Consider the following 15,082-nt stretch of genomic DNA (forward strand, 5'->3'; position numbering starts at 1 on the left):
TTTGAAACCATAAGAGTAACTCCAATTCTGTAGCTCTGATAGCAGTTGGCATTTGTTTTTCACGTTGACTATATAATACACTTAATTCAAAAGTGCAGGATGCACTCAGGAATGGACAGAAAATTGCTAAATATGCTCTACTCTTCAAGTATACATAAATAATTCTGATCTAATGATAAAGTCCATTGAATCAGAGTCTCCTGAGTCACACCCTTCTTGGATGTTGCCATGGGAATAGGTTAAGAACTTTTTTGGAAAACACCTACTCTTTTAGGCCACTATACTATTCCACGTACTAAAGCACTGATTTACTAAATACTATCTAGATACTAGGAAAGGGAATAATTGGTCAGTCCTTCCAATCTTTTCCTTTAGAGAATTATATGTTCTTACAAATGCAGGGACATAAGATATATTTTTCCAAAGCAGGGTATTGAAGGACCATAAATGTATATGTTTTACATTCTGCTAAGTTTTGTAGGCATAAATCTGTAAAGACAATTGTCCTCTTACTGTTCTCAAAATCAGCTTAAAGTCGAAATGCTGATAAATAACTATACCAATAAATCTTAAGTAGTTCAATGGCATTGTAGCAGGCAGACTTTTGTATCGTTTTATTCCCAAAATTAACTTTAAACATTGCTATTCTTTGAACCAATAGTATATCCCTTAGGACAATGCTCCCCAAACTAGGTTACATGTCAGAATTACCTGTGTCTGTTTTTAACATATAAATTTCTGGGTCCCACTCCCAGACTACTGAATGAGAAAAATATCGGTGGGGCTTTACTTGGTTTCTTCCCAGAACTCTGATGCGTGTGGACAAAGTGATTACATTCTCACCACATACTTTTGTGAAGTAAAAATTCATTACTGCCTTTAACAGATAAGAGAACTAGAACTCAGAGAACTTAACTTGCTTAAGGTCAAGTATACACAGCCTCATAGTCGTTCCGGTTAGAGCCACCAATTTCTGTTATATCATAGAATGGAATTAACCGGGGAAAAACATAATGTCCATATTCGAATTTACAACCCAAGACTGGTTACTTTTCCTTTCAATAAATGTTTACTAAATTAGTGGGAAAATTAAACACAATATGAAGCCCAAACGTAACTCTGCAAGAACAGATTATACTTAATCATAGGACGTTGCCTGCCTAGACTAGCACCCTTTAATTTTTTCTAATTTTTGTCCATTTCTGGCCTTAAATGGTTAAAAAAAAAAAGTGGCCCCATGCTGGAAAAAGGCCACCTGTGCTTCAAAGGATGGCACAAAAAAGAGATCAGCAGAAATGGTGGGGGTCAAGTCAAAAGAGGATTGGAAAGCAGGTGGAATAAATGAGTAGAATAGGGAAAATGCATTTTATATTTATTTTCCTAGGACTAAAAATGTACTTCATAAATGTGTCAAATCTGCACCTGAGTACTTTTGTACTTAGTGGGAGTGCCTATTTTGTTTTTAATGTAATATTTTCAAATTTCAGGTTAGCAAACAGCAATGGTGAAAAGAAAGACAGGTGGGGGTAGGTCTCCAGATCATTCTGAATTGCTTCCACTTTCCCCAAGCTGTTCAACATGGGGAGATGAAGTTTAAATATGCCAATATAGCATCCCACTTTCTGCTGCTGTACACATAGTAAAATAAGCATGGGGTGGATATGTGGAACTAAAGAAAAAAAATTTTTACGAGAATCAAATCTCTAGAAAATATTTTTGATAGTAAGTGCTTCGATTCAAACATAGCTTATAGATTAAATGTGTGGCTACGGAAAATAAGCTGCAATAAAAAAGTGGCTTTTTTTTCTGTAGGTTAGATAATCAGGGACATGTTAGATGATAGTCATAGAACTTTTTTTATCTCAGGTATTCAATGCACATGCTCTCACAGTGAAAACTACAAAATCCAATGAAGAACCAAAAATCAATTTCCCATACTTGTGAAATTGCTACCTTTTCTTGAGGCTGATCCAGGAAAAATATCTTACTATACAAAGTAAAAGAATACCCAGAAAGAGGCATGGATATTTTCAAAGCTGAGGAAATGTGGGGAAAGGGAGCCAAATCAGTATTTACACTGACAAATTCTGGTGACACCATCTAGTTATCTTGTGCTACGGGCCCAGCAGCTCCCTTTGCTGCCAGATTCTATTGCCTTCAGGCTCTCTTCGCACTTTCTTGGTATTTGGAAGCTGCAAAGTCATCCTCCTTTTTGTTGTAAAACTGACTCGAGGACATCAAGGGAGAGAAGAGCCATATTCCTTGTTTTGCAACTGGAGAAAACTGAAAATTGGAAATGAAGTTGAAATGCACAGATAATCCAAGCTGTGCCTATACACAGTCAGTAGCAGCACCAAGGAGACAGAAGAACGTGGGAATTTCAGACAATAGTGTTGTGTTATCAGGGCGGATGCTTTGCAGGATTCCAGGAGCACAGCTCATGTGGAACAAAGGCGGTGGTTATACAGTCAAGCACCTGGTTCAGCGATGGGCTAAAATAATTTACGGGATGAGAGGAAGACTAAATGTTTTACGTCTTTACTTAATACCAACAGCAGCTATTCTGATCAATGGTTTTCTGACAATATCATTTATGGATGTTCCAGAACTTTAGATTGGTCCTTCTAAATAGAACCAACCCCAGTGAGGTTTGTAAACTTGGTTTCCAGCTGCTTTGATATTCCAGAGCATTCAACTTCCCTTTTGTTTTTCTTATTTGTTTCCAAAAGCTCTAGGGACCAGCAAATGGCATTCCTGAAGACCTGTGCTAATGACCTCTGCACATTTTTAAGAACTTTCTTTTCATCAAAGTGGATCACTTGGGGCTTTCTTCCCTGGGAGTTTTGTTAGCTAAGCAGCTTATAACTTTACCGCCAACATGGTAAAAGGTAGTGAAGGGTAATCATGGCTAAATGTCCCCCAGCCTCTTTCACTGACCAGCATAAACCAGCACTTTAAAGAGCAAGGGGGGACCTAACAGAAGAGCAAGAGCTACAAGGATGTCAAGATGGCTGAAAGTGAAATGACAAATGAAAATTATTGTGGCACCGGGATCTGACTTTTTCTCCCAAAGGAAACCATCATGGAGATCAGCAGTGGATTCAAATTGCATTTCCTCCCCTTCCTTTTGATAAAAAGAAAAACAGATACACTCTGTTGTCATAAAGAGAAAAATCTGATTGGCTCATGGAGAATGAGTGCTATACATCCTGGTAGCTCTAATAATGATAGATTAGTGCAGGATAAGGGGCCAAAGAGGAAGTGGGCAACACAGAGGTGAAGAGGATGAGCACAGAAGTGAGAGTTGGAACACAGGGGTTCAAATCCTGCCCTTCCAGCACTCCAGGTTTAAGATACAAGGTGAGTCACTGCACCTCTCCAAGCCTCAGTTTCCTCTTCTGGAATTGGGGAAGGAATGAATATTTCTTTTTTTTTTTTTTAATAAGTGCCTTGCCTTTTTTTTTATACATTATTTAATTTTTATTTATTTATTTTTGGCTGTGTTGGGTCTTAGTTTCTGTGCGAGGGCTTTCTCTAGTTGTGGCAAGCGGGGGCCACTCTTCATCGCGGTGCGCGGGCCTCTCACTATCTCGGCCTCTCTTGTTGCGGAGCACAGGCTCCAGACGCGCAGGCTCAGTAATTGTGGCTCACGGGCCTAGTTGCTCCGCGGCACGTGGGATCTTCCCAGACCAGGGCTCGAACCCGTGTCCGCTGCATTGGCAGGCAGATTCTCAACCACTGCGCCACCAAGGAAGCCCAAGGAATGAATATTTCTTCATCTTAGGGCACTCAGGGGCCTTCAGTGAGGATTAAATGAGGCCACGAATACAGAATACAACATGTCACATGTTACTCAAGAAATGTCAGCTGTTACTGTTATTGCCCTTTTTGACCCTCATCACCTACTCAACTTTTTTTTCAAATAACTTGTTTAAAAACTTGTCTCTTATTTTTCACTTCAAATGACAGAAATAAAAAGTACTTGACTAGTAATGGCGTGTGAGATAAATATCTATACTTCTTTTGCATTTAGAACCAACCTGTGAATCACATTTAAGCTGGCTTCTCGAAACAATTTCCAGCACATTCTACTTGCAGTCAGATGGAGTGGCAATTTTCTTAAAATATGGAGCAGTTTGGTGCTGGGCAGAACATGTATTTGGGCTCATAAACATAAATATGTTTTACGTAGCATTTAAAGATGAACTATGCAGCTCCAAAATGCTACAAAAATATAAACAAAATAATTTCAGGAATAAAGAAATGTAGCTAAAAGAAAATGGGGAGGAAGCAGAAAAGGAGCCAAGTTTTCTATGATGCAAGAAAGCTGATCATGGGTAAAACTTGGTTCTTGTGAATTTTTTTAGAGGAAGATAGTAGCACATTTCAGGAAATATTTAATATTAGAAGGCAAGCAACTTCGGTAATTACTCCGGACTCTGACCTTTTTCTAGTAGCCCCAGCCCAGGGTCGGCACCGAGCCTTTCTTCAGTGATGACAACCGCATAGTGATGCTGAGTGAGAATGCGCTGGTGGAGCTGAAGCTCCCTTTTGCTGGAGGAAGGAGGCCTGTAAAGAACGGCCTTTCTGCCATGGCTGCCGAAGTGGGTCTCAACTGACTCTTCGATCTACAGAAAGAAAGAAGGCATAAAAATTCAAGGAGAAAAAGGAGCATGTTTCCCTTGAAGGAGATCATTAATGCAAATCAGGGGCCGTTCAGAAAGTTGTCTTTTAAGTTTTCCTCTGGAAATGAATGACAGATCCTCTGAAAGGCTGACCAGGACAAAGCAACCTCATCTGGGAGAACTGAAGGTGAACTGTATTTTTCTCATTATTCCAGAAGGATGAAAATTTCAGGCCATTAAAATATAGAGTTCCTGGAAGAATACCGTGGCATGGAAACACCGAGCTCAACTCTGGCTGAAAAGTAGAAACTAATAGCAACGCTTTTCATCTGCATTGTGCTTTTCTGTAGTAGTTCCAACTGCCTTATCTTTTAACAGTTCTTTTAGGTAAACACATTAGAGGAAATAGACTCAGGGAGGATGGATTTTGCACCGGAAGGACAGGGGAGTACAGCTGAGAAGCAATCCCAGAGCTCTCTGGAGATGCACAACGCTGCTGCTTCTCTCCATCAGGACGCAGCAAAATTTGAATGCATCTCCGTGAGGCAGGATGGAACTTCATGTGAGAAGGGGCGGGTATCACTTAAGTATCATAATTTTAGGTTCTTCCTTCAGTGGTTTATTGCTCCTCCAAAGACATATTCTTTCTCACGCTGATGTTTGAAATACCGTTAACAAGAGAGAAGTTTGGGGACTTCCCTGGTGGCACAGTGATTAAGAATCTGCCTGCCAATGCAGGGGACACAGGTTCGAGCCCTGGTCTGGGAAGATCACACATGCCACGGAGCAACTAAGCCCACAAGCCACAACTACTAAGCCCGCGCGCCTAGAGCCCGTGCTCCACAACAAGAGAAGCCACTGCAATGAGAAGCACGCGCACCACAACAAAGAGTGGCCCTCACTCGCCGCAACTAGAGAAAGCCCGCGTGCAGCAACAAAGACCCAACGCAGCCAAAAATAAATAAATACATTTATAAAAAAAAAAAAAAGAGGGAAGTTTTGAATTGGCAAGTAGAAAGAATACTGACATTGAAATTCATTATACGATTTAATGGCAGATACTATGTGTTTTCCTGAAAATTTGTGACTAAACCTTGATTAAGTAGACATTTTTTACTACGGGAAGGAGTGATGAAAGTGGATGGGGGTTAGAGAAAAAAAAAATGGGAGAGGTCAAAGAAGAGGAGACAAAGGGGTTGGAGAAAGCAGATGAGGGGGAAGAGGTAAAAAGTGAAATTGGGAAGCCACATTACTTTTAGTGGCAGCTCTGAATCAAATTGTCCATTTCATGGATCTAAGACACATTTTGTACCCTGTCTTTTCACTCCTTAAATTTCTTCATTATTTCCCATTACTGACCGAATCAATTCCACACCTTTATCAAGGAATGTAGGCCATTTGAACTTAGACCCATCTTCCTTCTCTGGTCATGTTTCCATTCCTGATCCCATCCGGCTCCTTCATACAGACTCCACTGTGCCTTCAACCCACAATTCCTTCCTCTCTCTCCATTCTTCTGTTTAGCAAACTCCAAATCAAACAGTACCTCTTTGGAAAATTTTCATTGAAATACATCCTTCCACCAGCACTTATGAAATTGTGTCTCTCCCTGATGTGAGTTCCCTAACAGGCAGCCTGCATTGTCCCTGTGTCTCTAGTACACATAGTACATACTTAATAAATGAAGATACCTAGTAAATTAATGGACCGTAATGCTCTATCAAGATCTGATCTTTGAATATACATATGGAAAGAAGAAACAGCTTTAGCTTGTAAACGCTTTGAGGGCAGGAACCATATCCTATTTTCATTGCATACAAATGATGGCTATCTGAAAATTAATAGACAAAGCATGGTGTAGTGCAGAAGGACACAAACTCTGCAGACAGGCTGCCGGCTTCAAATCCCCTGGTTCCACCAGCACTAATCATGTGACCTTGGACAGTACCTTCTTCCTAAGTCTGCTGTGAGGATTAAGGACTTAATATGTGTAAAGTGCTTAGAACTGTGCCTGGCATAAAGGAAGTCCTATATATGTGTTTTTAAAATAATCATATGTCAAAAAGAGCAAAGAGTCAGGAACACTGTTTCTGTATCTGAGCTTTGCCTGACACATGCTAACATAGGCTCTTAATACATGTGTGATGAATACAAAGGAAAGAAAGAGAACACCAGCTATCACACCTTCTGTGCATGGTACTTTGGGAAAACATGATCAGATATTTTCCCTTGTTAAAGGATATTGCGTTTTATTGATAACGAAACTATTTAAACTTAAGAATTTAACTGCAAACTGGGACATAACTCCCCAGCAAATGTTGTAATTGTTCGTAGTGATAAACAATTAAGAAGGAGTATTTGAAACCAACTACTGGACTCAGGAGTTAGAGGGAAACAGTAGCCCATAGGAGGCCAAAATAAACAAACATGCGTCTAGGTGAAAGGCGAAGACAGATACTTCCAAATATATCACTGTCACTCAAGCAAAATACAATGTCCAGAATTCCCTTCTCACATTATTTTCTTTCACAATCACAGGATGCCCCTCTCGATTACAGCTGGCTCGGGTACAGCAGTGATTTCACATGAGGAGAGTGTATTTCCAGACTTTAAGTTCTTATTATTTTGAAAGATATAATCCCTCTTTCCCACCCCCACCCCCCAAACCATGATCAGTTTAAGTAAGAGCAGCAAAGTTCTTGCCGGCATATCTTATAGAGAGCATATTTTAAATAAAGTGTTAATTACTGGCCATATTTTATCATAACCTTTATAACACACTGAAATTTTAACTCACGTCTCAGACTACAGAGAATAAATAGGAAATGAGTTTGTCTGTCAAATTATGTTGTATTATCCTGTAATACAAACTGCCCCTGCTGTAATATTTATAACACCCTGTATCAGCAGAATGGCCCAATACCAAGGGGCGAGAACGGTTTTAGCTGGTCCAACAACAGGGGCACGCACTGTGTATGTGAAATACAATTATGTCAACCGCACCAGCAAATGCGGGATTATCAAATGCCCGGAGCCGCACTTTTGGAAATGAGAGCTCCTGATGACTCCTACAAGTCTGAGGGTATATATATATATTTTTTAAATTAATTAATTAATTAATTTATGGCTGTGTTGGGTCTTCGTTTCTGTGCGAGGGCTTTCTCTAGTTGTGGCAAGCGGGGGCCACTGTTCATCGCGGTGCGCGGGCCTCTCACTATCGCGGCCTCTCTTGTTGCGGAGCACAGGCTCCAGACGCGCAGGCTCAGTAGTTGTGGCTCACGGGCCTAGTTGCTCCGCGGCATGTGGGATCCTCCCAGACTAGGGCTCGAACCCGTGTCCCCTGCATTAGCAGGCAGACTCCCAACCGCTGCGCCACCAGCGAAGCCCCTGAGGGTATGTTTTTAGTGGAAGAATACATTTAACCTGGCTATCACTACAACAACTGAACTTGAGACTTGCGGGTCTGCTGCGGAGAATTTAGAAAAGAATGAGTGTTACTGGATGTTGACACTGAACCTCGAGTCACTTCCCTCCCTCCCTTCTTCCTGAGAGATCTGCAGAATAGCCCCTCAGAAATCACTTCGTTGGACTACACGAAAGTTGCTTTATAACCGAGCACATTATTTTTATTGGAAGGACTTCAAAACCTGAAGCCTCTATGCCGCCTTAGGATAGAGTGTTGTAATAACCTAGTTGGAGGGTTAGATGCAGCCATGTAAGGAATCAGAAATCTAGATTTGGATTCTGGCTCTGCCACTCGCGTGCTTCGTCCACTGGGGAGAGTGATGTAATCTCCCCACATCAGAGTTTTCTCATATGTATAGTTGAAGTAGCGAATCCTACTTCATGAGATCGTATGGTGAAATTAAATCAGTTTTCTATATGAAAGTGTCCAACACAGCAGTGATGTAATCTCCCCACATCAGAGTTTTCTCATATGTATAGTTGAAGTAGCGCATCCTACTTCATGAGATTTTATGGTGAAATTAAATCAGTTTTCTATATGAAAGTGTCCAACACAGCATCCCACCAATAAACGATGTCAAATATACACAAGTAAAATTGAATAAAAAGCTATATCCCATTGTAACTCTGCTTTTATATTAGAAATTCTGTAAGTTTTTCAATTGATATAGTTTGGTCTCTGTCATAAAAAGCCTTTCTACAGTAAACTATATGCTTCTATATACACTGATACATATTTTTCTCTGTCAGGCTTATCATCTTCTAAGGCAAAAATATGATTTCTTTATTATGTTTATTGTCTGTTTCCCCACACCATAAAAGAAGGTAAATGAAAGCATATATTTTTGTCTGTTTTGTTCACTTTTGTTTCCCCAGCCTAAGAATAGTCCTTGGCACATAACGGGCACATAATAAATATTCTTTGAATGAATGAATACAAACATCTTTTTTTTCAATATGTAAAAGCCTTTTTTATAAATACTACCATGGAAGATTGGGATAGAAAGTGGTGAAAATTTGTATTAAGAAATTTGTTTCAAATGTAAAATCGATAGCTAGTGGAAGCAGCCACATAGCACAGGGAGATGAGCTCGGTGCTTTGTGACCACCTAGAGGGGTGGGATAGGGAGGGTGGGAGGGAGACGCAAGAGGGAGGAGATATGTGGATATATGTATACGTATAGCTGATTCACTTTGTTATAAAGCAGAAACTAACACAACATTCTAGAGCAATTATACTCCAATAAAGATGTTAAAAAAAATAAAAATAAAAATAAAGCAATTTGTTTCAGTAGAATAGTGGCAAGAATGACAAAAATAGAGTCAAGTACTTGAGCAAAGTAATGAATTTACAGTAAAAAAAAATTCAGTAAAGAGCTATATTATAAAGGCACTATATTTCTCAGTTACTATTAACAAGTCTTTACCAAGACTTACCACAAAAGCAAGAAATACAGCTCTTGAAAATATAGTAGAGATGAGAAATAAAACTTGTTTTTTTCCATACGACAGAAAGATTTTTTTCTGGATTTATTAAAGTAGCTACGTATTTATGACGCTTTTTGATGCTCAAATACAAATCACATAGTAGACCTCGTATGTGTGTCATATACAGCTAAAAGTCAAGTTGCCATGCTGTCTAGATTTTTGGCATTTTAGAAATATTATAGAGTCTATCATAGTGAATTACGTTTAATTTTTCCACTACGAGAATAGAGAATTTTTTTCCATTGGCAAGATGTACACTTATTTTAGAGAATTCAAGGAATAAAATGGATGGAGTTTTCCAGGATGCATATCCTATACATTTTCTACTTAAACACTATTTATAATTGTAGGACAGTTTAGGAACTGCAGGTTCCCTGGATATGCAAACAGAGCCTCGGAGAATGTTCCCTACTTAAATGAACATTTAGTGACCCTCGCCCTCCATCTCACAGCTGACTCAGCTGAACCTTGAGCCCGTCATGGAACGATCACACATTTCTCAGAACTACTCCATGACAACTGAGCGCCCTCTGAATGTACCCCCAAACTGTACTTTGGGGCTATCCCAACACCCAACACCCAATGTAAGGCAAATTTACCCATCTGTGGCTCTATGTAAGTTCTAAACAAAAGCAATAAAGTTTCAATATTAAAGAGTATCCACAATATAGCTTTGATGAAATGGCACCCATTTAAATAGCTATTGCCAAAACTCATCTTCACCTATTCCTCAATCTAATTTTCCCTTTGACACTCTTCACAATTTATAGTTACAGATTGCTTGTTTACTGTCTGCCCTTCCTACAAGTCTGTATGTTTCATGAGGGCCTAGACTTGTCTGCTTTGGTCATTGTTGTACACACAGCCTACTGCCAGGTTCTAAATAAGAGTGAATGGGAGGATGAATGAGCAAATGAATAAACGCTAAATGCGAACTATGAGTTCATTACTTGTAAATATATGCATGCCCTTTCATTATTTTACTCGCCGTCAGGTAAAAAAACCCACTAGAAAGTCTCAGTGGAGGCTTCGACATCCGCATCTCAAGCCATAAGATATCCACGACCTCTTCATCCCTAATGACTCTCTCCTCCACTTCACTTCAACCACCCACTCCAATGGCCAAATCTTGCTTGATCTTTGTGTTCCCCCAGACAGTCCCATCTCTGAAATTATAAAATGAGATACTCCATTCTCCGATCACATTCATTTATTTCCAGATCTTCTCATTTATTCCTAATATATCAGTTCTTCAACCACTGGTCTTTCCCCTTAATGCCAACTTTCTACTAGCCTCCTTTCACCTTCCTCCTCTGCATCTCAGATTCCAGGATCCAACACTCTCTACCCAGTACATTAAATTCCCTTGCTCCATTGTACGTGCATCACAGTCATATGGCAAAACCTCAAGCATGGACGAGCTGGAGACACAGCATTAAATAAGACAGGCAAGTCTCTGCCCTCACAGAGCTGACAGCCCATCAAGGAAAGCAGACATAAACATCTAGTTATAATACATGACGACATGCCAGGTAAACCGGGAGAAAGAGGATGCTGTGAAAACTCTGATCTGAGAGAGCCGAGGAAGATCTCCGCAACCCGCCTGACCTGCTCCTGGGCTGGGGTGGCTGAGAGCTGCTGAAGAAAAGGGCTCAGTTGGACAGATCCTGGTTGTCAAAGCCAGTTCAGTCCTCACACTTCCCAGACCATCCAACTATGCTTCCTGGGTCAATTCTCTCTCACATTCTCCAAAGTGACAAACTTTCCCACTCTCCAGCCACCTCCTTATTTCTACAGATAACATCCTCCTCCTGACAGAGGAAAGTAGCCCTCTTAGAAGGAAACACATTGAGTTACACTACGTCTGTTTGGGCAAACCTATAGCCTATCAGCACAACCAGCATTTCCTCTTTTCTTCTGATTTCCAGAGAAGAAACCTGTCCACTTCTTATCGATGGTCAATCACTCTGCTTATTCTCCAGACTCCAGAATCCCCCTCCCTCCATGCAACAAACCTCCTCTCAAGTTCCACCCTCAAATCCCTGAGAACTTTCTCCTTCTTTTAGCTCCTTCTCCTGGATCCTTACTATCTCCTCCCCCTTCTCTCCCACTGGCTCTTTCTCAACATTTATTCATTTACCTATTTAATATTTTTGAATGCTTTCTATGTGTCAGGCATGGTTCTAGTCTCTGAGAAATACAATAGTGAAGAACCTGGATAAAGTTCTAGCTCTCACTGAGCTTACTTTTTAGTGGGAGGAGGCATAGACAATTAATGGAATCATGAAAGATAAGTTCTTGCAGAGATAAGATATCTGGTCAGGGCAAAGTGTCAAAGATGACCCAGATGGTCATGCTGCTGTTGCTTGCATGTGTTATGAATGTTGTGTATGAAAGACAATGAGAGAAGAAGGATAATTCTTGGACAGAGAGAAAAGATAAGAAGAGGTATTTAAACAGAAGTCCTTGAAGGTCAGCAGCAGAGGTACTTTTTATTGTGAGTGGTAAATACGGTCAGGTAGGCAACAAGAAATAACTGGCAATGAAGATAAAAGTGGAGGTAATGCGGGCTTCCCTGGTGGCGCAGTGGTTGAGAATCTGCCTGCCAATGCAGGGGACACGGGTTCGAGCACTGGTCTGGGAAGATCCCACATGCCGCGGAGCAACTAGGCCCGTGAGCCACAATTACTGAGCCTGCATGTCTGGAGCCTGTGCTCCACAACAAGAGAGGCCGCAACAGTGAGAGGCCCGCGCACAGCGATGAAGAGTGGCCCCCGCTTGCCACAACTAGAGAAAGCCCTCGCACAGAAACGAAGACCCAACACAGCCATAAACAATAAATAAATTAATTAATTAAAAAAAATTGTATAAAAAAAGATACAAATGCTGATTTATGATATTTTAAAAAAAAAAAAAAAGTGGAGGTAATGCAACATGACTTATTATCTTGTTAAGTAGCTGGTAGGAAACCAAAACCTAGTTAGCAGTAGAGAATTTAAAAGCCAGGTCATGGAAGCAACCTAAATGCCCATCAACAGACGAATGGATAAAGCAGATGTGATACATATATAAAATGGAATATAACTCAGCCATAAAAAGGAACAAAATTGGGTCATTTGTAGAGACGTGGATGGACCTAGAGACTGTCATACAGAGTGAAGTAAGTCAGAAAGAGGAAAACAAATATCATATATTAACGCATATATGTGGAATCTAGAAAAATGGTACAGATGAACCAGTTTGCAAGGCAGAAATAGAGACACAGATGTAGAGAACAAACATATGGACACCAAGGGGGGAAAGCGGGGGGGTGGGGGGGTCGGGGGATGAACTGGGAGACTGGGATTGACATGTATACATTAATATGTATAAAATAGATAACTAATAAGAACCTGCTGTATATAAAATAAATAAATAAAATTAAATTTAAAAAAGTAAATAAAATGAAGCTATAATTGCAAAAAAAAAAAAAAGTTGGTCACTTTATGCTGGTCTTTCTACCTAGGTACAACTTTGATGAACTTTGATGCCGTTTACAAAAAAACCATAGCAGGGAAGAGGTGGATGAGGAAAACTAGACTTACTAAGATAAAGTGAGGATGTTTTCTTGTTTTCTTGGTTTTCTGGATGGATGGGTACCATGATAGAATTTCAGAAGACCAGACTTCTACTACCTAAATCACAGGATTTCCTAAGAACTATATGTCATGGTTCCCACAATGCAGAAAATAAGTTGTGTTTTTTTTTTTGTTTTTTTTTTTAATGGAAGCATTCAGTGACCTGGGTGACCATGCCACAAGAGGGAGACCTGAGATCTGTCTTAAGGAGGCATCTAATGGCATTGGGGGAACACTGAGAGGCAGAGCACTTTGAGGAGAGGTCAGTGAGTAAACCACACTGTGGAGCCAGGTTGGGTGTAGAAGTGAGACAGAAAGGGGACAGGGTACAACCCTTAAAAAAATGACAGCCATTGAGGATACGACATAAACTAGTTAGAACCAACTAGGTCCAAGATGGCGGACAAGTCGACTTCCCTTGAGCCTCCATAGACGCTCATTGTAATACATCAGCTAAATGACACACCCACAGGCACCATGACAGTTCCGAGGCCAACCATAAAAGGCCAAAAAGTGGGCTGTGGCCCAATTCCTGGCAGTTTCCACCCTTTCCCCAAAATACTGTAGTTGAAATAATCCTCCCACTCATTAGCCTACGAAATTACCCACCCCTATAAAAACCGACAACCCCATACCCTGGGGCCTCTTGCCTTCCAAAATGGCCCACACTCTGTCTATGGAGTGTGTATCTCCCTGAATAAACCTTCATTCACTTTACTCTGGCTCGCTCTTGAATCTTTTCCTGCGCGAAGCCAAGAACCCACACTTGGCTGCCGTCCCAGGGACTCGCCTGAGTCCTGGGATGTGATGATCCTCTAGAGCCCCACCTTCCTTCCTGCAACAGAAGGAGAGGCAGCGATAGGACAGTCGCACCTCACAGCGTGAGGGAGAGGTCAGGTACAGAGGATGAAAACATTCCAGAGGTGGGGCGAAAAGTCCCAAAGAAAGGATGTGCTGTGAAGATCTTAAGTAAACAGAGAGAGAGTCTGTAAGCCTGACACATGAGAAGAAGAGAGGAGGGCACAAAAGAGGAAAACAGAAGAGAACAGCAGGACAGAGCCTGACCCGGCCATCCTAAGCTAGAAAATATTTAATGAGAAAAAAACATCAAATTGCCTTAGTCCACTGGGAACATCTGAAACACTGAGACTTAAGAGATATGGTATGATTTTTCCTCATCAGAAGAGACTTCCCACTCCATCTATAAAGTACGAAGCACATAACCTGATGGTAAACCATGAGAATGCCTCGGCCATCTCTGTCTAATGCCCTTCTCTGCCCTCCCAACTCAGAACCACACTGCGCCTTTCTAAGAGGGATGCGCAGTATAGAGCCTGTGTAGCCAGAGGAAGGAGAAGAGGAGCGCCTGGAGAAGAGCAACTTTCAAGATAGGAAAAAAAAAAAAAGAAAAAAAGGCCACTTCTCAGCTCTTTAAACCCCAGCCAATGCACAGACAGGCTGGGCGTAGCTTCAATTGTGTGCTGCTCATTGCTTCCCCAGGCTGACCCACACACAGAGCAGGGATCTTGGAGAAAGAAACTGAAAACAAACCAAGAACACAAGAACAGGGGTTTCTCCTGGAGTCCCTATCTGGAGTCTGCTGCTGTGATTACTTGCCTCCCCACGCCTGCAGTTGCTGACTGCCTATCTTACCCCCCCTTGAAGTGCTCATCCATTTCAACCAACACGGAGGAACTTAGATTCCCTCTCTGCTTCTCCCAAATTTTTGTTCCTCTTTTCTAGCTGTTTTGAAAGTCAGAGTAAGCATCTTTTTCAGCTTCCTCTGGAGGCTGTTCCTCCAACGAATTCAAGACTCCGTTCCTTGAGGTGCCACCCACGATGCACAGCTGTGGGCCATCAGTTTACTATTTGCCATAACTTTACAGA

General features: G+C 41.0%; 1 protein-coding gene across 1 annotated transcript in view; it reads right to left on the reverse strand.

The window, feature by feature from the left end:
* Positions 1-15,082, reverse strand: part of CPED1 (cadherin like and PC-esterase domain containing 1) — a 292,803-nt gene that overhangs the window by 259,792 nt on the left and 17,929 nt on the right. The window contains 1 exon segment of the mRNA XM_036864402.1: positions 4,445-4,628. Coding sequence (XP_036720297.1) covers positions 4,445-4,628 — 184 coding nt within the window.

Source organism: Balaenoptera musculus, chromosome 9 (genome assembly GCF_009873245.2).
Source record: "Balaenoptera musculus isolate JJ_BM4_2016_0621 chromosome 9, mBalMus1.pri.v3, whole genome shotgun sequence".
Classification (NCBI taxonomy): Eukaryota; Metazoa; Chordata; class Mammalia; order Artiodactyla; family Balaenopteridae; genus Balaenoptera; species Balaenoptera musculus.